The 20,773-nt window shown below is 52.1% G+C and overlaps 2 protein-coding genes across 4 annotated transcripts; both read left to right on the top strand.

The window, feature by feature from the left end:
- Positions 1–94: 94 nt before the first annotated feature.
- E2F4 (E2F transcription factor 4) lies at positions 95–12,227 on the top strand. Of its 2 annotated transcripts, XM_088171997.1 has the most exons (10): positions 95–292; positions 1,892–2,001; positions 2,474–2,637; positions 3,132–3,173; positions 5,816–5,877; positions 6,019–6,304; positions 6,730–6,894; positions 8,003–8,050; positions 9,584–9,628; positions 9,936–12,227. In XM_088171997.1, the coding sequence occupies exons 1-10, from the start codon at positions 110–112 to the stop codon at positions 10,049–10,051; spliced, it is 1,221 nt and encodes a 406-aa protein (XP_088028123.1). In that variant the 5' UTR covers positions 95–109; the 3' UTR covers positions 10,052–12,227. The 2 variants fall into 2 exon arrangements, with proteins under 2 accessions (XP_088028123.1, XP_088028124.1); XM_088171998.1 differs by lacking the exon at positions 8,003–8,050.
- A 179-nt stretch (positions 12,228–12,406) lies between these two features.
- On the top strand, positions 12,407–20,311 carry ELMO3 (engulfment and cell motility 3). Of its 2 annotated transcripts, none has more exons than XM_014880733.2 (20): positions 12,407–12,561; positions 12,633–12,673; positions 12,803–12,875; positions 12,952–13,002; positions 13,474–13,643; positions 14,436–14,535; positions 14,640–14,791; positions 14,873–14,951; positions 15,316–15,366; positions 15,726–15,848; positions 16,003–16,134; positions 16,394–16,498; positions 17,002–17,110; positions 17,323–17,459; positions 17,552–17,715; positions 17,845–17,957; positions 18,213–18,317; positions 18,651–18,733; positions 18,941–19,021; positions 19,202–20,311. In XM_014880733.2, exons 1-20 carry the CDS (start codon positions 12,484–12,486, stop codon positions 19,412–19,414), a joined length of 2,160 nt encoding a protein of 719 aa, XP_014736219.1. In that variant the 5' UTR covers positions 12,407–12,483; the 3' UTR covers positions 19,415–20,311. The 2 variants fall into 2 exon arrangements, with proteins under 2 accessions (XP_014736219.1, XP_088028122.1); XM_088171996.1 differs by having other exon boundaries at positions 18,582–18,733.
- Positions 20,312–20,773: the final 462 nt, after the last annotated feature.

Below are 20,773 nucleotides of genomic sequence, written 5' to 3'. Positions count from 1 at the left end.
GCGCAACACCTCCCTAACCCGGGGAGGCGGCGGGGGGGAGTCCCCCGTCCCCGCCCCGTCGCCGTCCCCGCCCCGGAGGTTCCCGGGGAGCCCCGCGGCCCGGAAGCGGATGCGCGGCCCCGGAGCCGGCGGCGGCGGCGGGCAGATGGCGGAGTGCGGGGCGCAGCCCCCCGGGGGTGGCAGCGGGGCTGCGGGAGCGCCCAGCCGGCACGAGAAGAGCCTGGGGCTGCTGACCACCAAGTTCGTGTCGCTGCTGCAGGAGGCCAAGGACGGCGTGCTCGACCTCAAGCTGGTGCGGGGGCAGCCGGCGGGGGGCGAGGGCTCCGCCGCCCCGGGGGTGGGCTCGGAGGGAGCGGCCGCCGGGAGAGCGGGGCTCCGGCGGGACCGGTCCTCCGGCGGCTGGAGCAGGTTTGGACGGGGAGAACGGGGACATGGCAGCGCCTTGTGCAGCAGGTGGTTTAGATTGGATTCCAGGAAAAAATTCTTCACGGCAAGAGTGGTCAGGCACTGGTGGAATGGGCTGCCCGGGGCAGCGGTGGAGTCACTGTCCCTGGTCAAAATGCTTAGGTGCTTAGGGACATGGTTTAGTGGTTGGGATCGATGATCTTGAAGGGCTTTTCCAGCCGTACTGATATTCTCTTTCTAGGTGCACGGCAAGCGGGGTCCCTGGGGGTGCGGCAGAGCTGCCGGCCGTGCACAGAGGGCTCTGCTTTCGCCCCTCCTGCTCCTCCTTCCCAGCCCCTCTCCCCACCCCATCGGGTTGTCCCAGGCACTCTTCTTTCCCCAGGACCTTGCCAGACGTTGCAGGTGTTTGTGTGCTTCAACTGCCGACCCGTTTGACCACCTTGTTCTCTTCTGTGTTCTTGCCCTTCACTTGATCACTGGCACCGTAATGATCCAGCCCTGCAAAGCCTCAGACATCTACAGAAACACAGACCTATGGAAACTGTCCATACGGCACGTAACTCTCCCGGCACACACCAGGAGGGGGAGTGTGGTCAGAGGCACCTGCCAGAGGTTGTCCCCGGTGCCTTTAGGCAGCAGAGAAGTGCTCTGTGAATGCATCTTGCTTCTGTATTTTTAAGATCTTCACCTAGAGGAAGTAACACTGTGCCATGTACAGTACTTAATCTCTGGCCTTTCCTGTAGGGGAAGTTCCTTTGCTGTGGTTTATATAAGCACCTCTTATGTGGGCACGTGTGTGAGACAGACAAGTGCCAGAAAGCCCCAATAATGCAGGGATGGAGGAGTTTCTTGGCTCCATGCCTGTGCCAAATTGTTTTCTCTTTGGATTTGACAATGTCTTTCTGCTTCAAATGTCCATTAAGTGGATTCATGTTGGTCAGTGTGGTTTGTGTAGCTGTGTGGTGTAGGGTCTCCAGGGTCCTGGCCCGTCACTGATGGGTGACAGGGACATGATTCCTGTGCTGATCTGCTCTGTCTGCACTGCCACTGACATTGTTGGTCCTGGCTGTGCACACATTAACTCTTGCTGGTGCCAGGTTGCTGCGTGGTAGTGGAAGCAGTGCCATTCCTCGAGTCCTGAAACCTCAGGGGAAAAGGGTCATGTGAGCCAGGCAGGGAATCCCCAGGCTGCTGAACTACTGTTTACTAGCACTGCTTTGCTACTGGAAAATGGTGATTTTTGGATCCACTGCAAGCAGGATTGCTTGAATTTGATTTATGTTTAGTGGAGACGCTGAGAAAAAAAGAATGAGTGACTTTTTCTCATGGTCATATGAGATCAAGAACATGGCTGTGTAACTTGAAGCGCTGGAACAGGAGAGGTATGAAATGGGGAGCAAAGTACTTGGCCAGGAGTTAATCTGACGGGCAGGAAGGAGCTAAACATGACTGAGAGTTTGGAATTAAGTGTCTTAACCTTTTTCAGGCTGCAGATACCTTGGCTGTGCGACAGAAGCGACGGATCTACGATATCACAAATGTCCTGGAAGGCATCGGGTTGATTGAGAAGAAGTCCAAGAACAGTATCCAGTGGAAGTGAGTGGCAGAAATGGTCTAAATCCTTCACAGGTCCCTTCTAGTGCAGATTTAAGTGACAGTGGGATTAAAATGCCCTGTGCAGAGGGAGGTTCCTCAGTGGTCCATGCTCTTGCCTCCCCCAGCTGGGCTATGCTGATGGCACAGTGAGGAAAGCTGAAGTACGTATGGTGTCTCTCCACAGCAAAAGTGTTATTTTGGTACAAACTAAGTATTTGTACTGCCTTGAGCTAGAAAAGTTGCCTCTCATGGCACTGGAGGTGAGGAAGAGTCCTGCTAGATTGTGGGAAGTAGAAAGGTGTACCAGACATTGCTGTGCTGGGAGGTGGGCATCTAGAGCAGGTACAGACATGGCTTTCCAGGCAATCTGGCATTGATGTTTGACACAGGTGGGAATAAAAGGCTGGCAGAGAGGTTAGGGTTGGGCTGGGTGTCTCCAGAGGCTGATCTCACCCATTTTTGCTTTACCCAGGGGGGTGGGTCCTGGCTGCAACACACGTGAAATAGCTCACAAGCTGATCGAGCTGAAGGCAGACATTGAGGACCTGGAGCAGCGGGAACAGGAGCTGGAGCAGCAGAAGATGTGGGTTCAGCAGAGCATCAAAAATGTTACAGAAGACATGCAGAACAGTCGATATCCTTTGTGTGAACTGATGGCTCTGTCTCCATGTTCACTTGCTGGGCCGGGAAGCAGAGACCCGAGGCCTTGGTAGGTGCTGACCTGTTACTGCTGGAGGAGCTGCACTGAAAGGGTCAAAAGGCAGCACCTTGGTTTGAAATTAGGGTAACTGTCCAGCCTGGAGACCTGCTTTTCTCTGCATCCAGCTTCTCCTCTGGCTTTTGGAAGTGAAAAACAGAGTAATGTTTACCACACTGAGAAAAGTGCTATTTTCCGAGTCACAGGTGCCATTTTCTTGAGTGCAGAGCAGCTTTTGTGGTTTAACTATCTCAGGATGTTAGCTCTGACGGGCATGGAGCTTGCAGACCTCACCTGCAGACCACTTCAGAGTGTGGCATGGAGATCCTTCTGGGAATGGTGTTCCTTGTGCTCAGGAAGGAAACACCAGGTGCCCTTTGAGCTCTCTGTCTGTGCAGGAAGCTGCAGCCTTTCTCCTTAACCTTGGGAACATTAGCATATGTGACACATGAAGATATCTGCAAGTGCTTCACAGGTGAGGAAATGGTGCTCTATTGTAAAGATGTGATGCTGCAGGCCTTTCAGTCTGTCCCAGCTGCTCTTCTTTCTCCAAGCCCAACAGCATCAAGTGAAATGTAATGTCAGTTCTGATGCTGTCCTGGGTTTGTGTACCACTGAGTTGTAGCTTTCTTGTCTCCATTAGAGGGGACAGGCCATATCTTTTACTTGTGCTTAAAGGAATAGAGGTGCTGCTCCTAAGGAAATCTTCTTGCTGGGTTTCACTGCGTGGGTGTATGTGTGTTATGTTAGAAGCACTTAATTTTAAGGGCTTGGGTGGGCAATGTTCTAATGGCAGGAAACTAATTTTATTGCACAGTAGAAACCATGGTGTAAACAGGGAAATAGTATTAAAGGTGGTCCCTCAACTACATCATTTCCCCTGCCAACAAGAATGCAGGAAGGAGACAGTGGAGGACAGAAGGGAAGGCACCACTTGCTCTGCCCTTCATTCCTAAAGTTGTGGGAGGAGGCTGTATCAAAAGTCCTTTTCTTTTTCTGGGCAAAAGGGAAGAAAACCCACAGGAGTCTTTGTTTCTTCTGTTGCCAATTCTAATGATAGGTGTAAGACCAGATAAATGCCTGGTGGCCGGCATGCAGTGGGGCAGCCTCAGTATGTGAACTGCTCTTCCCAGTGGTAGTGGTGTGGATTTACAGCTCCTTTCTGCTTCAGTGGGTACCTGACCTGCCAACCTGCATCTGCTTGGTTGCTGCAGAGATTGAAGCTGTTTATCATGGTTGCCTCCAGCCATGCATAATCTCACCTGTGTCTGACTTTTCTCATCTCCTCCTAGCACTTTTCTCACCCTGCACTTCATCAACTCCTCTGTTTGGTATCGCTGCCTTTGTGCTTTCCTTGTTCACCAAGTTCCTGCTGGTGTAACGGCTGCATCACCACCCCCTTGGCTTTACTCTTTCTTCTGGTTAAAGCTGCACTTTTGGGGGCAGGGATTGTGTTTTCAGTTTGACAGTGCTTGGGGCCAGATCATTTGTAACAGTCTGGAAGAGTTTACTGGAGACCAGCAGACAGCTCATTGCTTGGCTGGTTGAGTGTTTTGCATTTCATTGCACCTGGTTTTTGTAAATCGGTTTGTGTCTGAGGTCAGGCCTCACCAAAATATGCAGAGATTAGATCTTACTGAGGGTAGGTGTCAGTTCCCTCTAGAATGGAGGCTTCATCCATGGTTTTCTATTGCCTGTCCAGTTTTCCTGTAGGAATATGCCTTACATGACTTTTTTCTCTCCTGAACACCTGAGCCTTACAGAGGTTCTTTGGTGGACTTCTTGTGTTCTTGAACTGTGGTGCAGGCTGAATTTCAGCTTCTGGCTTTTCTAATTGACTGCTATTGAACTTGCTTGCTCCAAGATTTCCACTCCTGGACTCGTGTCAAATAGGGATTAATTAAAAAGAGAAAGAAAGAGCAGTAAGAATATGTCAGTTTTTAGTGACTGGGAAACATAATTTCCCCACCTGTTGCTGTAATGCATTTTGCACTTGCAGATTCAAAAAGGAAGTGGAAACCTACTGAGTGCTTTTTGTAGAAGTATTTGGGACATATTTATCAAAGGAGATACAAACCCAGCACCTGTCTTTGAAACTAACAGGTCTTACAGCTTGAGCTGGTGTCTTTGAGCTTTATTATGCATTTTTAATGTCTTTTACATTTTTTCTTAAGTGTAGATTTGTTAAACAAGTCCCATCCAATTGACAGATCCCATGGGTTTTTTTTAATCCCTTTACCTTTTGCTGATCTGACTTTTGACTGCCTGCCTGAAAATAAGGGATGTACTCTTCTTCTGTCCACTCTCTCTCATCACTCTGGGGATCTTCTCTGTTAATTACCAAGTGAAACTTAGTCAGAATACTGGGGAATTGTGAATATTAACCACACTAAAGCTTAAACATTCAAAGTGAAAGCTGGAAGCTGCTTGATCTAAATATGTCAGATATTCATAGCTCTGGTATTTCTCTGTTCATGTTTCTCTAAACCCAGGTATAGGCTGGGAGCTGCTTCCTTGTGACTGTTGAGTCATTAGGGTGCAGGTCTTAAGGAGCTGCAGGATTTGGAAAAGAAGAATTCTGTCAGCCTGGCTTCCAGCTTCACATGTGCTGGGGCCCTGTCGAGGGTCCAGTACAACTAAAGCAGCTCTGGCCAGCAGAGACTGGAGAATGTTGATTTCAGGTGTTGGGACACCAGCCTGAGGTTGGCAGCCTGGCTCTGAGTGTGGTTCAACCCCATCTCTCTGCTGGCAGTGCAGCTCTTTTGTTTCTAATTCACATCTAAAAGCTTGTGACAGCAGAATGAAGGATAATTCCCTTAGGATTCATATGTTCTTAAGAATGAATTTAAGCCAGTTCTTACGAGGAAAAGAGATATTACTCTTGATAAGGACACTGCTGAAAAACTTCAGGGTTGCACTGGGAGAAGCTTTGCAGGTTCTTTATGCCCTGGTCCCTTGGCACATAAGGAACTGTAATGATGTCCTTGGGGTGTAGAAGGCTTCCTTCCATGGAGGATTGCCAGGAGAGGGGGAGGTTGAAGAGGGGCTCTTCATCAGTTCTTAATGAACATCATAGCAGCTTGTGCCCAGGAGCTTTGACTGGTTCTATTTTCACAGGAGACACCCTCCTCGTGATTCGAGCCCCATCCGGCACACGTTTGGAGGTTCCTGTCCCTGAGGTGAGTGATAAATTCATGAGCAGAGTGCAAGGGCTCTGTTTGTGTATGTGTGTACGTCTATGTTTTGCCTGTGGAACATTGATCTGCTATTTGAAAATAGTTTTTAATGTATGTCTGTGTTTTGCTTTTGATTTTTTTCAGGGCCTAAATGGACAGAAGAAATACCAGATCCACCTGAAGAGCACAAGTGGTCCCATTGATGTTCTCCTAGTAAACAAAGATACTTGGAGCTCTCCTCCTGTTGTACTCCCTGTCCCTCCCCCTGAAGACCTCATTCAGTGCCAGGCAGCTGCACCCTCAAAAACGCAAGTCCCACCACTCACCCACTTCCAGGAGGCCTCCGTCCCCAGCAGCACCCAGCCCTCCACACCAACACCCACCAGCACTCAGGATCATGGCCCTCCCACACAGAAGAATGCAGGCACAGGTGAGAGGGAGCTACAGAAGGCATAAACAGGCTGATTGATGGCTGGTAGAGGAGGGTGCATTCCTTGGCCCTTAGGGGCTGGCACTGCCTGGTGTGCAGTGCTGAGAGCTCCTGGCAAAGGGGCATCACTGCCTTTGCTGCTGCCCTTCCTTTGGCCTTGGTTAGTGGGACTGGCTGTGCTCAGGGAGATCAGGCATTTGGCTTCAGTGGTGCCAGCCTATAGGAGCACCTGTAGGGGAGAAGCTGGTCATGCAGCTTCATTGATCAGCAGGAAATATGTTCAAGTATGGACCTGGAGAAAAGCAGGAAAGCTTCTCCCTGTGCAGCTGCCTGGCCAGCACTGCCAGCGAGGGCTGAGTCTGTGTGGCAGCTGCCTTGGGGCTGGTGGGAGATGACATTCCTGGGTGTGTCTGTGGCTGTTCCAGAGTGTGATGTCCCGGCAGCAGAGTCCAAGGGCAGTGGTGACTTTGAGGGCCAGCCGGCGGCGTTGGACACGCAGCTGCTGCAGTCCTCGGCCTCGCTGGACAGCAGCTCTGTCCTGCCCAGCACCTCTACCTCCTTTGAGCCCATCAAGCCCGACCCCACAGGAGGTGAGTATGCTGCTTATTTCATGTGTTGCTTCAAAATCCGGCTGCTGGGAGTGAGGGAAAGGCTGCTGGGCCTGGAGGAAGGAGCTGAACTCCATGCTGCCTTTGCTGTCAGCCAGGGTCTGAAAAGGATGAGTAGGCATTTCCCTGTGAGGCTGCCAGGAAACATGGTGACAAGGTGACGGTGTCTTGTCTAGTGTGCTGCTGCTTTCTGTGACATCAATACTAGAAAATCTGCAAGGGACACCCACATGACATACATCTCTGCTGTTACATGTAGGGTTATTCCCTTTCAATCCTTTCTGTAGGGTAAGGTCCTATTTTTGAGACTGCATAAAGCTATAGAATTTTCAGCCACCACTGAAAGCACCTTTGTAACTCAGGAGTTTTCTGTATTAGGAGAGCTCTTGTCTCCCTTTTCCTCCTTTGCTCAGGAGCACTTCATCTGTCTTTAGTGATCTTGTGTTCTTAGTGACCTTGCAGTAGATATTTGGGGAGCTCCTTGATGTGCTTTAAAAAAGGAACGCTGGAGCTTTTGCCAGGAAATGGCAGGCTGGCCCAAGGAGAGAAAAGCATCCTCTAGGTAAGCCACACTGCTGGAATGTTTTGAAGCCCAACTTCCCTGCAGAAAACACTCGAGGTTAGGTTATGGTTAGAAGAAGAAATCTTACTCACACGCAGCTCACACAGTGCTTTTTTCACTTCTGCTGCTGGTGTGTCTCAGAGAAGCATGAGCTCTCTGGAGTCATCTTGGTTGTGGAATTAGGCCTTGGATGTGCATATATCTTGTCACTGTTCCTCTTCAAAGGCATGTCCTCATCCTTCACAGGGTAATCAAGGCAGTGTACTGGGTGAGGTTTACAGTCACAGCTGCTGACTGTGATAACATGTTCATGTCCCTGGGCTCCTACAAATTTATTTCAAAGTAGTGGAGCTCAAGTGTTTTGTTGCTTGTCATTGCAGCAGAAATATCTGACACGGAGTGTGGGAACAGAATTTCCAGATGATTTGGGTGTGTAAGGAGCACAGTAGGTTTGTGGGTGATTCTGCTGTAAAGCATTTCAGACTCTTCACGTAATGATCCAAACCATCTGGTTTGTTGTATTTGCAGTACTGGAACTTCCCAAAGAGCTGTCAGAGATGTTTGATCCAATGAGAGGTACGTTCATTCCCTGACCACAGCTTTTTTCTGTGCCCATCTATCCACAGAAAAGGGACAATTTGTTTGATTCGCTCCCTTTTGGATTATTTTGTGGATGTGGTTTTGTAAGGTGCTTGTGGTCATTGGTGGCTGCTGGCCCTCTACTAAAGAGTAGTTAGGCTCTTAAAATTACTGGTTTCTGTATGTATTTTTCTCTCTCCATGTTTCCAGCAACCTCTGCTAGATCTTGCCTGCAGTGCACCAGCAAGGGCTTTCCTGTCCCCATGCCGATGCTAATCCATGTTCAGCCTTCCCATGCTCCTCCTTCAGCTTGTCAGCCATATGGAAAAGAAAAATCCCTGCTAAGTCTTATTTCAGCTTTAGCTGCCCAAAGCTAATCCAAGCAAATAATCTGGGAGACAGTGTTCTCTCTTCAAAATACTTCTCAGTGGTGGTGGTGGAGGAGCTGATAATTTTGGAGCTTAGGAGAGGGAGATGCTGTTACTTGTGTTTGGAGTTCTGACTGCCCAAGGAATGTCTGTGGGTTGCTTCCTAATGGTGGGACAGACTCTGGGTTAATGGCAGAAGAGGTGAAGGAATTTGGTCTGACATGAACCTAAACTGGGAAACTTTTTATCAGTACTTTTATTTCTCTTCACTGCTGGCAGAATACTTTGTAGCCTCACAGTCAGGCAGGGCCAAGTACATCTAAGCACTTCAGTGGTGGTCACAGGAGATGTACAACAGCTGCCCCTAGTTCTGTGCTCTAGCAGATGCTTTGTGAAGGTGCTGCCTTTGGGTAGAAATTCCCACAGACCCAAACACAGACATGTGTGAGTCTCCAATCTGCGTGCTCTTAGCCCTGGGCTCCACAGTCAGCCTGGAGAACATCCTTCCTCCTTGCCCAGCACCTCTGCTGCAGATAGTGGATGAAGTCCTGATGATGTCTAAATACATCTGAAGAGTAAGTTTGAATTCACAATGTGAGATATAAACTGCTGCAAAGCCCCAGCTGTGTAGAAGAAATAACTTACCCAAAGTAACTCTACTGTGTCATTGTGTGGACAGTATTGGAAAGGAGATGTTTGCTGTCTACGGTAAAGTATGTGGTTTTATGGAGTATTCTTCCTGGTTTGGAGAGGAAAGATAAAAAATCGAGGAGCAAAGGACAAAACAGAGTCAACAGCTACAAAGGCAAAACTCAGGCCTGGAAGAGAGCAGCACTGCAGAACTCAGAGGAATGGTCCTTGCAGCACACTCCATGCAGCCTCATCCCTGTGTGATCCCAGTAATGTTGCCCTGACACTGGCAGCTGCTTTAAGGCTGTGCAGTCTAAGCCACAGGAGTTGGAGTTCTCCCATAGTGTTTTGTGCTGGAATTACTTTTACTACATGGTTTTATCTCTTTTAAGCACAAGCTTCCTTTCACTGCCTGCTGCACAAACTGTGCCTTAGCCAGAGAAGGGATAACAAGGGTGGGGAAAGTGGGGAACTACTCAGGAGCAGACCAGGAGAGCAGACTGTTTTGCTACCATGTTTGTCTCTTCCCCAGAATGTGTGAACTCTGAGCTGCTGGAAGAGCTGATGTCATCTGAAGGTGAGTCTCAGTCTCCTGTCATGGTGTGGCCTTCCCAGGAGGAAGACCATCCTGTGTGACTTTACCCAGCTGGCAGCCTTGTGACTGCAGACTCGCTCTCACCTTTTCTGGCCTCTGGACACAGACTCGGTTCTTGCTGTTCTGTCAGAGGTGTGAGAGCCAGGAGTCTTCAGTTCTGCGAGGCTGACTGAAGCAACCTCAAAGACTGTTCCTGTGGTGTGGCTGCACTGCTCAGTGTCACTGGCAGCTCTCAGCTGGGGTGAGAGTGCTGAGTTTTGTAACCAACCCTGGCCTTCTCTTTCCCCAGTGTTTGCTCCCTTGCTCCGCCTCTCCCCTCCACCTGGAGATCACGACTACATCTATAACCTGGATGAGAGTGAAGGTGTCTGTGACCTCTTTGATGTGCCTGTCCTCAACCTCTGACTTCTCAGTGTGGCCGTGAGCCCTGCAAACACGGACTGTTTTGTAACTCTTTGGAAAGTGTCTATTTTTGGATTCCTCTTGTGCTAGAGCTCGATGGCCGAGTAATTCAGAGATGCTCTCAAATGGACTCAGAACCAAGAGACGTGGACTTGCAGGCTGGGAGCCTCCCTGTAGTTTGCTTCTTCCTCTGGTGCACGTGCAAGATGCACGTGCAGCTTTCCCCCTGCGTCTCTCCACTGGATCCTGGGCCTCACTTCAAAGGGTCTGTGTTTTGAGTGTTCCCAGTTCACCTGCAGAGTTTGCCCACGTGCCTCTCTGAGCTTCCTCCAATCTGCATGCCTTGGTTTTTCCTGCACTCCCAGAGGCACTTTGCACCTCTTAGGTACCAGCTGCTACAAGGAGCCCCAATACCATGGTCAGTTCACAAGCCCAGAGGTTGTTTGTTAGATTTCTTTGTGTAAGTGGTTCGGACTGGGGTAGTTTTATTTCTGAAAGGCATCAAGAGGGAAAGAGAAAGGCACCAAAGTGTCTATTTCTTTCAGTGACTTCAGACCAAGCTAGTATATTTTACAAAAAGCACTTTTTTTTAGCCAGCTGTGCCTCCTAGTGGGATTCGGGAGCTGAGCGCTCCTTGTAGGACCCAGGAGCACTGAGCCTTTCCCTGTTGGTGCATCAGCAGGAATGTTGGATCTGCTTTCACCAGTCTGCTGATGCACAAGCCCAGGGGCTCCAGCTCCTCGTTCAGCAGCTGTGCTGTTTCTACAGGGCTAAAGCAGAGGTGCCAATATGGTTTTGTTTTTAATTTTTGATTTTGCCTGACTGAAGAAGTGTTTGATAAGCAGATAAGACTGCTCCATCTGGTGCCTGTAAGGTACTCCAGGAACATCCAGGAACATGAGCCTGCTCATATTTGCAAATAGCTGGGTTTTTCCAACCATTGCACTTGACCCTGCAACTGTCTGAAAGGTGACCAAGCAGTTACAATTCAGTAGTATTTTCCTGTGACAGGTTAAGTAGGTGTTGTCAAAATAGTGAGCTTTTTTTACCCCTTTTTCTCTCAGGATCAGGTTTTCTGTATATTTGAATTTGGTCCCTTAGTGCCCGTACCCACACTCCCAGTTCCTGATCCTGTGGCAGGTCTTTACCTACTGTGATGCTTTCTCTGCATCATTTTTCCACAAGATTTTCTTCATTGCTTTGTAACAGAAAGTCTGATGGTGGGTTCTTTAGGATCATCAGCTGGTACCAGGCTGGGACTTTGTGCAGTTTAGCTGGAGTAAAAATGTCCTGATGGATTCGTGTTGTATTTTGCAAGCTCCAGCTTTGGGTTTTGGTCAGATCCTGTGAGTGTCTAGTTTTGCACATCTTTCTGCCACCACAGTGGAAGCAGCTGTGCTGCCTTTCCTGCTCTGCAAACTGCTGAACAGAGAGCCAGGCCAAGCCATGGCTGGCTGCTGCAGAGAGGGAGCTTCCAGCCATCCACTTAAACAGCTGATGTTTAATTTCTCTGCGTAGCTGCTCACTGCCTGTGACCCACACAACCTGCAGCAGCACCAGTACTAAGGGATGTAAAGTATGAAGAGCCTTTAGAGGTGAGAAGAGTGTGCTCTTGGGACCTATGTCCCTGGAGTAGCTCCTCAGGCCCTCTCACTCTGCATGGGACTCCTCCACAAGGACTGTTCGTTTCTGCAGTAACAAAGCACTAGCAGCCTCTTTGGGAAAAGCATGAAGAACTCGGGAGGAGCAATGGGACTCTCGTTTGGCAGCAGGCAGCTGCTGCTGGCAAGACAGCTGAGGTGTGAGACCCCTCAAGGGGGTGAACTGCCAGCCTGCATGCAGCCAGTCCCTGAATCTTCCCCCCTCCACATGGAAGCTGACCGGAATCCCTCGGTCCTGCGTGTTAACAAGGCTCCGTGGCTTTGGTGTAGCTCGAGCTCTTCATGTACTGCCTGGCCCTTGCCCTCCTTCCCAGTGTTCATGTCCGCCGCCAGTTAGACGACCTCCCGAAAAGGATACCTAGAGAAAAATTTACAGTTGCAAATGAACTTTTGATTCATATATAAAGATTATTTTTATACTTTTTTTCTTTTTTTTTGCAAGGAAAGAAAATTTGCCTGTCATATTTGTACAGAGTGTTCTCTGACGTGAATAAACAAAAACTTTCCAGAGTTTCTCACCTTGCCCCAGCCTGTCCCTCCTCTCTGCCCTCACCCAGGGAATGGGGTTCCCTGGAAAGTGGGGCCGGGCTGTTTCCCGGCAGGAGGCCGGAGGTGGGTCCTGCCACACCCGCGTCAGCTCAGGTGAGGGGGCCGGGCCTGCCCGGGGCTGGGGTGGTGGCACCAGGCCTCGGAGCGGCGGCCGGGCCCTTCGTGAGGGGAGGCGGCGGCGGCACAACCCGGAACTGCCGGCGGTGCGGGGCCGCCGCGGGAGCCATGCCGCCGCCCAAGGACGTGGTGAAGATCGCCATCCAGATGGTGGGAGCCATCCCGCAGCTCATCGAGCTCCAGCAGGTACTGCCCGGCACCCCCGCACCCCTCCCCGCGCCCCCTAGCCCAGCTCACGGCCGGCCTCCCTCTCGCAGACCAAGCCGCTCGCCTCAGTGCTCAAGGACGTCTGTGATGCGTGAGTACCGCACTCGCTGCCTTGCCACCGCGGCGTGACAGGTCGTGACAGCCCGTGACCGGGCTGCTGTGACCCGGTGGCTGCCGGCACCAGCCGAACAGGGCTGTGACCGGCCGCCCGTGGCCGCAGGTGGAGCTTGCCCAACGCCGAGCGCTACGCCCTGCAGTACGCGGACGGGCGGCAGACCTACATCACCGAGTCGGTGAGACACTCTCCGGCCCCCGGCCCCGCCGCTGCAGCGCCCACCGCCTCACCATCGGCTCTTTTCCCCCTTACAGAACCGCAGGGACATTAAGAACGGGAGCATTTTACGGCTGACCACCTCCCCGGTACTTCCCTCTGCCCCCGTGTCTCCTCCGCTGCGTGCCCTGGTGCTCCGTGCCCCTGCAGTGGGGTGCTCCGAGCCCTCTGCCTCTGACTGGCTCTGTGACTTGAGCTCATGATGGCTTTTCGCTGTGCCTCAGACCCAGCAGAAATAACACAGGCAGGAGATGTGTCTCAGCCTTCATTTTCCCTCAGCAGAGCTTGGGGGAGTTTGAAGAGAAACTAAATCATCTTGAAATACCTTGAATGAGGAGGCCAACTCATCAAGTGTTCTTGGTGTCATGCCAGTTTGACCTCCATCCTCAGCTCCACCTGGTCTCTGCTCTGGTGGCTCTGTTTCTTAATCCAGCTCCTTACTGGGGCTGCTCTAGCCTGAGACTCCTTCCAAAACTTGCACTTCAGCTCTTACAGCCACCTTCAAGCTTCTGACTGTCTTTCAGTGAGCCCCTTTGGTTTGATTCTTTCCTTCCTGGTAGGACCAAGAAGCAGAACGGTTGTATATCGGGATCCAGAGCAAGAATGTGGATGTGAAGACTGACTCACTGAAGAAGCTTGCAAGCCTCTCCCAGGACATTACCTTTGCTCAAGAGTTCATCAGCAGGAATGGCTTGAAGCAAATCTACTCTATTGTGGAAGAAGGGAATGAGTGAGTATCAGGACAGGATTTTCCTTGTAGTCCTTGACTTTTCTTCTCCCTTGCTAGTGCTGCATGAGCTCCAAGCTGGGCGTTGGAGTGGACTCTTTGTGTTCCTGACTTGTTGGTGCCTGTACTGTGGCTGTGTCCCTGCATGCTGGTAGCCAGGGGAAGGTCCCCACAGATATGCAGTCCTGACTCCTTGTGAATGTGCCCAGACTTGAACCTTCCATTCCTTCTCTGGCTGGGTTATCTGTAGACTCATGGGATTTGCTACTAGGAAACTTCCTGTGATCATCTTGGCCTCCAGTGCTGCTCCTCATTCTTGCCACCCTGAATGAGCCCTCTGCCCTGAGGTTTTGGCTGCAAGAGATCTGCAGGGAGCTTGAGAATACTCTGGTTTTGCCAAATACCACTGCCTGTGTGACTCTTTCAGGATGTGATGGTGCAGCTCCTCTGAGCTCCTGTCACACAGAGAATGTGAAACCAGGCAATGCAGCACATGTTTCTTGGGAGGAGGGATATGGGATGGTTCAACTTTCCCGAGGGCTTGTCTGCAGTGATCTTTGTACCATGGTGATGCAGCTTTCCAACTACTGAACTTCACTTGCCTTGACTTCCTGGGATGACTAAGTGAGAGTCTGTTTTCTTACCCAACAGTCTCTTTCATTTCTCCTGCTCACTGCTCTCTTCTCTAGGTGTTTCTAACATGCCCACCAATGTTTAACTGCAGAGACACCACCATAGGATGGGACTGGGGTATCTGGAGCAATCCTCACTGTATTTGTTCATCTGTCCCTCCAGTACAGGGGAGATGCTGGCTCACACCCTCAAAGCCTTCACAGAGCTGATGGAGCATGATTTTGTTTCCTGGGAAAATCTTAGTACAGTCTTCATCAAGAAGGTAAGAGTTTTCTACAATGTCCACAGTTTGTGCCTGTGGGATTCCTTCTTATCCTTGTGCCTCAGGCTCAGCCTGCTATTGACAGACGGTGATGTGTCTCATAGATAGTGAGTTATGTCAACATGAATGCAGTGGACGCATCTATCCAGCAGCTTTCCTTGTCTATCTTGGAGAATATGGTGCCTACCAGTCACCTCCTCTTTGAGGTGGTCAGAAAAGAAGTGCCGTTGGACCGTCTTCTCACCTACCTGCAGGCGTAAGTGGAGAGGCCAGAGCACCATTCACCCCCAACCTCAGAGCTGGTGACTCTCACATCCTCCTGCTCTTCCTCCCACAGGACGAATGCCCAGCTGCAGCTGAAGGCGATGGCTCTGCTCATTGCGCTGCTGCTGAGCGCGACCGACGCCGAGCGGCGGGTGAGGGCCACCATGGCAGGGTGGTGGCATTGCAGAGTTAGGCACCACAGTGCCTCTGTCACTGGAGTACTCTGAGGAGAGCCCTTTTTGTCTCAAATGACAGAAGTATCACAGTTGGTGGTGGCACAGTGATTGTGATGACCCAGCACCTGGCATATCTGAGCTCTCAGGGTGGGCCCCCCCTGTGATGGAACCTTGGGCAGCTGGGTCCTCTGCTGTGGGGTTTGTGGTCTTTGGGATGGCAGGGCTGCAAAAAGTGCCCAGAGATGTTTAAAGTCTATGTCCTCACTCTGCCTCCTCCTTTTCTGGGGAGAAATGGTGATGTACTGAGCTGGGGAATGTCTCACAGTCTTTTTTTTCCTAGGAGATGATGGACTACCTGAGAGAGAAGAACATCCGGCAGTTTATCCACAAGGTGAGGAGCTGGGGTTGTGCAAGGGTCTGCTCTGTGCTTTAGTCTCTGTCCTTTCTCCCCAGGCCCTGTCCCCTGAGCCCCAACCCTTGGTAACCATGCATGGCCGGGTTGCCTGTGTGCCCCACACCCCTTCCTTGAGAACACCTATGGGTGCTGCTCTGCTTGCACCTACATGCCCAGGGCTGCACCCTCATCTGCCTGCAGTTCAGTGCACACGGATCTTGCCCAACCCCAAGGGGAGTTTTCCACTTCCCAGCACCCCTTTGAGCAGCAGGACTGCTGAGTTTTGGCTGTTGGGTCCTGTGCTTGGACTGGAAGCAGCAGCATGGGGGAACTTTCTGTCTCATGATCTCCTGTAGAACATTATCCACAGCTCCGAGCCACTGGGGGATGAGATGGCCCATTATCTGTACGTGCTGCAGTCTGTCAGCCTCAACCTGTGCGAGCATCGCATGAAAATGTCCATGGATCCCTACTCACAGGTCTGGGAGTACTCTCCTTCCAAATCTGGACCTGGTCTCTTCCACCTGTGGAAGTAGTTCACATTTGGGTGAACCCAACACATTTGGGTTTGCCCTGGGAGAACCTGCTTCCGTGGGGCTCACTGTCATCCCCTCCTCTCTGCTCTCCCTCCAGGAACAGCGGGATCTCCTCCAGTCCCTGCGCCAAACTGCTTTTGAGTCGGAGAGCGAGGTGCCTGCTGGCACCTTCAGCACCGAGCGCCGGCAGTCTCTGTGTGCCAAGGAATTCCGCAAGCTGGGCTTCATGGTGTGTTCCCCCTTCATCCCCTCCCAAGCCCCAAATGGCCTTGGTGGCACCTTCTGATGGCTCCCCTAAGCCTGGTGTCCCTGTTGATGCTGATGGACCATCATGCAGTACCTCCCTTCTGCTCCCAAGGCACTCCTGGATAGTGAGTGCTGTTGAGCTTTTAGGACTCAAAGGCAAACCCCATGGGTATGTTGGGAAGACACAGCTGCTTGAAGAACAAAGCAGCAGCTGCTAAATTGCATCCTTTGTGTCCTCCTAGAACAACAGTAACCCAGCAGAGGATCTCCGCCGTGCCCCACCAGGACTCCTTGCCCTGGACAACATGGTGTATTTCTCCAGGAATACCCCTAATGCCTACAGTAGGGTAAGTGCTGTGCTCTTCTAGGGAACTCCCTGGTGGAGAAGTGCTGGTGTATCTCCACCTTCGTTTCCTTTCCTTATGATCTGTCCTTGGCCATACCCAGGCAAGTGTCCTACTGTTGCTGTTTCAGATGGAGATGAGTCCTTCCTGTGGGTAGGAGAAGCCATTTGAGGCCAGTGCCTCTGAAGGGTCCCCATAATTTTTAGGGGTTTGCTCACAGCTTGGTTTCTAGGCCTTGAGCAAACTGGGGCAGTTTGGGCAAAACTAGCAGGGCATGAGTGGTGCTCCAACCTACAGTGCCTGTGACCAGCTCCCACACTGCCACAAGGGAAGGAGGAAGCTGGGGCTGAATTTTGGGAAGAATTGGTCTGTTGTATTAGGGATGGCTTCACCTGTTGGGGAGACAGCTTGACTAGGAATGCAGGAGGAGCATGGCATGTCTGACACTTTCTGTTGGAGCAGCTCTTCAAGTCCATGTAACATGAGGTCATGGCCCTCTTCTCCAGTTTGTCCTCGAGAACAGCAGCCGGGAAGACAAACACGAATGTCCCTTTGCTCGAAGTAGCATCCAGCTCACCCTGATCCTCTGCGAGATCCTGCACATTGGAGAACCGTGTACGTGTGCCCAAGCTTGTCCTTCTCCCTGCCCTGCTGCTTGGGGGACAAGCTGCCAGGGCAGGGGACTGCATCCATGTGGCCACTAGGCTGTGGCATGGCTGACAGCATGAGAAGGGGATGTAGGGCTGGGAAATACCCAGGTTTCCCTGGACACTGAAATCCCCTGGAAAAACTGAGGAGTCTGGCTTCATCTGTCCTTCTCACCACAGGCTCGGAGACGGCTCAGGCCTTTTACCCTATGTTCTTCGGGCAGGATCATTTCTTTGAAGAGTTATTCTGCATCTGTATCCAGCTGGTGAACAAGACCTGGAAGGAGATGAGAGCAACCCAGGAGGACTTTGACAAGGTGAGGGGAGCTGCTTCTTCCCTGGATGGGAGTACAAATTCAGGGATTTGGGCAATGTTGCCAAACTGGAGTTGAGGTGCTGGGCCTGGCAGGTGATGCAGGTGGTGCGGGAGCAGATCACCAGGACCCTGTCCCTCAAGCCCACGTCCCTGGAGCTATTCAAGACCAGAGTGAATGCACTGAACTACAGTGAGATCTTGAAGCTGCGGCAGACGGAGCGGCTGCACCAGGAGGAGACGCTGGCTGTGCCTGTGCTGTGAGTGGGCTGTGGGCAGGGAGTGGGGCTGTGATGGGGGCCTGAGGCATGGGCAATGCTATGGGGCTGGGAGGTCAGCGAGGGCCTGCTGAAATGGCTGTGCTCCTCTTCTGCTGGCTTTCACCCCAGGGAACTGCGGGAGAAGCTGAAGCCGGAGCTCCTGGAGCTGATCCGACAGCAGCGGCTGCTGCACCTCTGTGAAGGAACCCTCTTCCGCAAGATCAGCAGCCGCCGCAGGCAGGGTGGGTGCCAGAACCCTGCTCCGGGGTGGGGGGCCTGGCAGGGGGACAGTGGCTTATTCCCATGTTCTCTACCACCGAGGAAGTCCCAGTTAATCTGTGGGAGTAGAATGCTCAACTCCCTGGACAGCTGGTATAGGCTAAAACCCATGGGCTGGGAGAAATGGAACGTGCTGATAAGGGGGCACCTCCATCCCCCTTGGGAAGGGCATCTCTGCAAGGGGAGACTGAGAATTTCTCATGGCTCTTCTGCTGCAGACAAGCTGTGGTACTGCCGCCTGTCCCCCAACCATAAGGTGCTGCACTATGGGGATGTGGAGGAGGGGGTGCAGTCTCCCCCCATCGAGAGCCTGCCAGAGAAAAGTAGGTGATGAAGAGAAAGAGAGGGTGGGAAGGAGGGAGGGGAGCCCTCTGATAACCTCCAGGTTAAGACTGCCTTAAAGTGCCTCTGCTTGGCTGCTGCATGGCTGTCCCAGGGTCTGCTGTTACTGTGGGACTGGGAACTGTGGGAATTCAGGCTGGGGCAGACTGGCTTCCCAAAGGGTGCTGCAGAGTGGCTTGACTCAACCTCAAGCTGTGGATGGCTGTGAGTTCTCACATTTGGGTTGTACTGGGCTCTGCACACAGAGGACCTGAAGGAGGGGAAGAGGGATGGGAAGAGGGAGAGGGAGTTCATAGCTCTTCCACTTGCCCCAGTTCCTGTGGCAGACATGAAGATGCTGCTGGTGGGGAAGGAGTGTCCACACACAAAGGAGAAGAGCTCTGGGAAGCAGAACAAGGTCAGCACCTCTCACCCTATCCTGTTCAGCTGGGGATGGGTTTTGGGAGTGGGTGCATGGTGGCAGGTTGTATAGTTTCATGGACAGATCCTCTCGAGTCTCCTGGAGTGCAGAGGAGGAGGCTGGGTGCAGCTCCTGCTCTGAACCCCACCAGGGCTGGGAGAAGTCCAGCCGAGAAGCCAGCTACCCGCTGTGCTGTCCCTGCAGGATGTTCTGGAGCTGGCCTTCTCCATTGTGCATGATGTGGAGGAATACTGCCTCAACTTCATTGCCCCCACCCGGTATGAGGTGAGCTCCAGGGGCCTGCTGGGGTGGCACACAGTGCCCAAGATGCCTCTGCCAGGGGACAGCAGTCAGGGGAGTGAGTTGTGTGTGTGTCCCCGCGGGGTGGAAGCCACAGCAGGGGAGAGATGGGCTCTCTGGCTGTCCAGGGCTGGTGACAGAGATGCCTGTGCTCTGCTTCCCCAGTTCTGCCTCTGGACAGATGGGCTGAATGTGCTTCTGGGCAAGGAGATGACAAGTGAGCGAACACAAACAGACCTCGATGTCCTGCTGTCCATGGAGCTCAAGCTGCGGCTCCTGGACCTGGAGAACATCAGCATTCCTGACGAACCTCCACCTGTCCCAAAGCCCCCCAGCAACTTAAACTTCTGCTATGACTTTAGCCATGCAGAGCAGTGAGTTCCTCCCTGTGCCCTGTCCCCACCCTCTATGCCCCTCAAAATCAAGCCCTTCCCTCCAGGCTCGGTCCTTCATCTCTGGCCCAAAGGGACAGGCTAGGTGCTGGTTGGGGGCTTGGGTGTGCCATCCTTCCCTGCCCTCCTGCAAGAGCATGGGAATGAGCCACCAAGCATTAGCCTCCTGTTCAAGGGGGGGTGAGCTGGCTGCTCTGCCCCCCTGCCATGGGGAGGTGAGATGGAATAGAGACAGTCAAACCCCTCTGTGGTGGCACTGATTCCCCAACACTGCAGCCAGGCTTTAGGCAGAGAGGGCAAGGATATGGACTGGAATAAAGGTACAGGCAGCCCTGGGATAGCTGGAGGGGGAGTAACACTACAAAGGTACAAATCTGCACTGCTTCACTTTTACCATCAGTGTAGGGGACCCTTTCTGGACAGTAAAGTGGTTAGAAAAAGGATGGAACACACCTTTCCATTCCAAACAGATGGCATCGCCAGGGCACTGTGTGCCTACCTTGCCAGGTGCTTCCTGCACTGAAAGGTGTTTTTGCTCAGCTCTCTGCACTATCCTGGGAGTGTTTAGGATACAAGCCCCCTTTTCCCAGCACCATTCAGCTGGGCCTGGTGTAAGGAGGAGACTCTGGTCTGCCCATCGTGCCAATTCCAGTGCCTTCCCCACCTGGGGTGGATACTTGCACAGTTCAGCTGTGCTGCTGCACTACTGTACCATGACAAGCTACCTCCTCCCCGGCCCCAGAGCCCCCAGCCCAGTGCCCTGCACCTCCTTGTGCCTGCAGCTTCTCCCAGGGGTGGTGTGCTAACAGCCACAGGTCAGTAGGGATCCAACCGTGCCTCTGTCTCCTGTGTACTGGGACAATAAACACTTGTGGAGAACTCGGAGCTGTGTCCTTTCCAAAGGTTTGGGGAAGGGCTCAGACTGACTGAGGGTCAGAAGGGGCCAGAGTGGGTAAGGCTGGGATGGCAGCATTGCGTGAAGAAGCTGTGAGGATGGCTGGCAAGATCTTGTTCTTGGTGTTGAGGTGCAGGCTCAGAGCCAAGTTCCCTACAGCTAAGACTACAGCTAAGGCCATTTCCAGCCTAGGAAGGCTGGGAGCACTGTGAATGGTCCCAGTCACATGGTGGGCAACCTTTCTGTTCCTTTGCGTTGTTACTCGCACAGTGAAGTAACTCGCACGGTTACTTTTCCCAGTTCGCTTGCCCAGAAAGGGTACGGAATCTCCCTCACTGGAGATATTAAAAAAACTCTTCTGGGAGGACCCTGCTTGAGCAGGGAGGTTGGACCAACTGACCCTTTCCAACCTCGCTATTCTGCCATTCTATGGGAGGATCCCGGGGCAGG

The sequence above is a fragment of the Sturnus vulgaris genome, chromosome 12 (genome assembly GCF_052056855.1).
Source record: "Sturnus vulgaris isolate bStuVul1 chromosome 12, bStuVul1.hap1, whole genome shotgun sequence".
Classification (NCBI taxonomy): domain Eukaryota; kingdom Metazoa; phylum Chordata; class Aves; order Passeriformes; family Sturnidae; genus Sturnus; species Sturnus vulgaris.
This window is presented reverse-complemented; position numbering and strand designations above follow the sequence as displayed.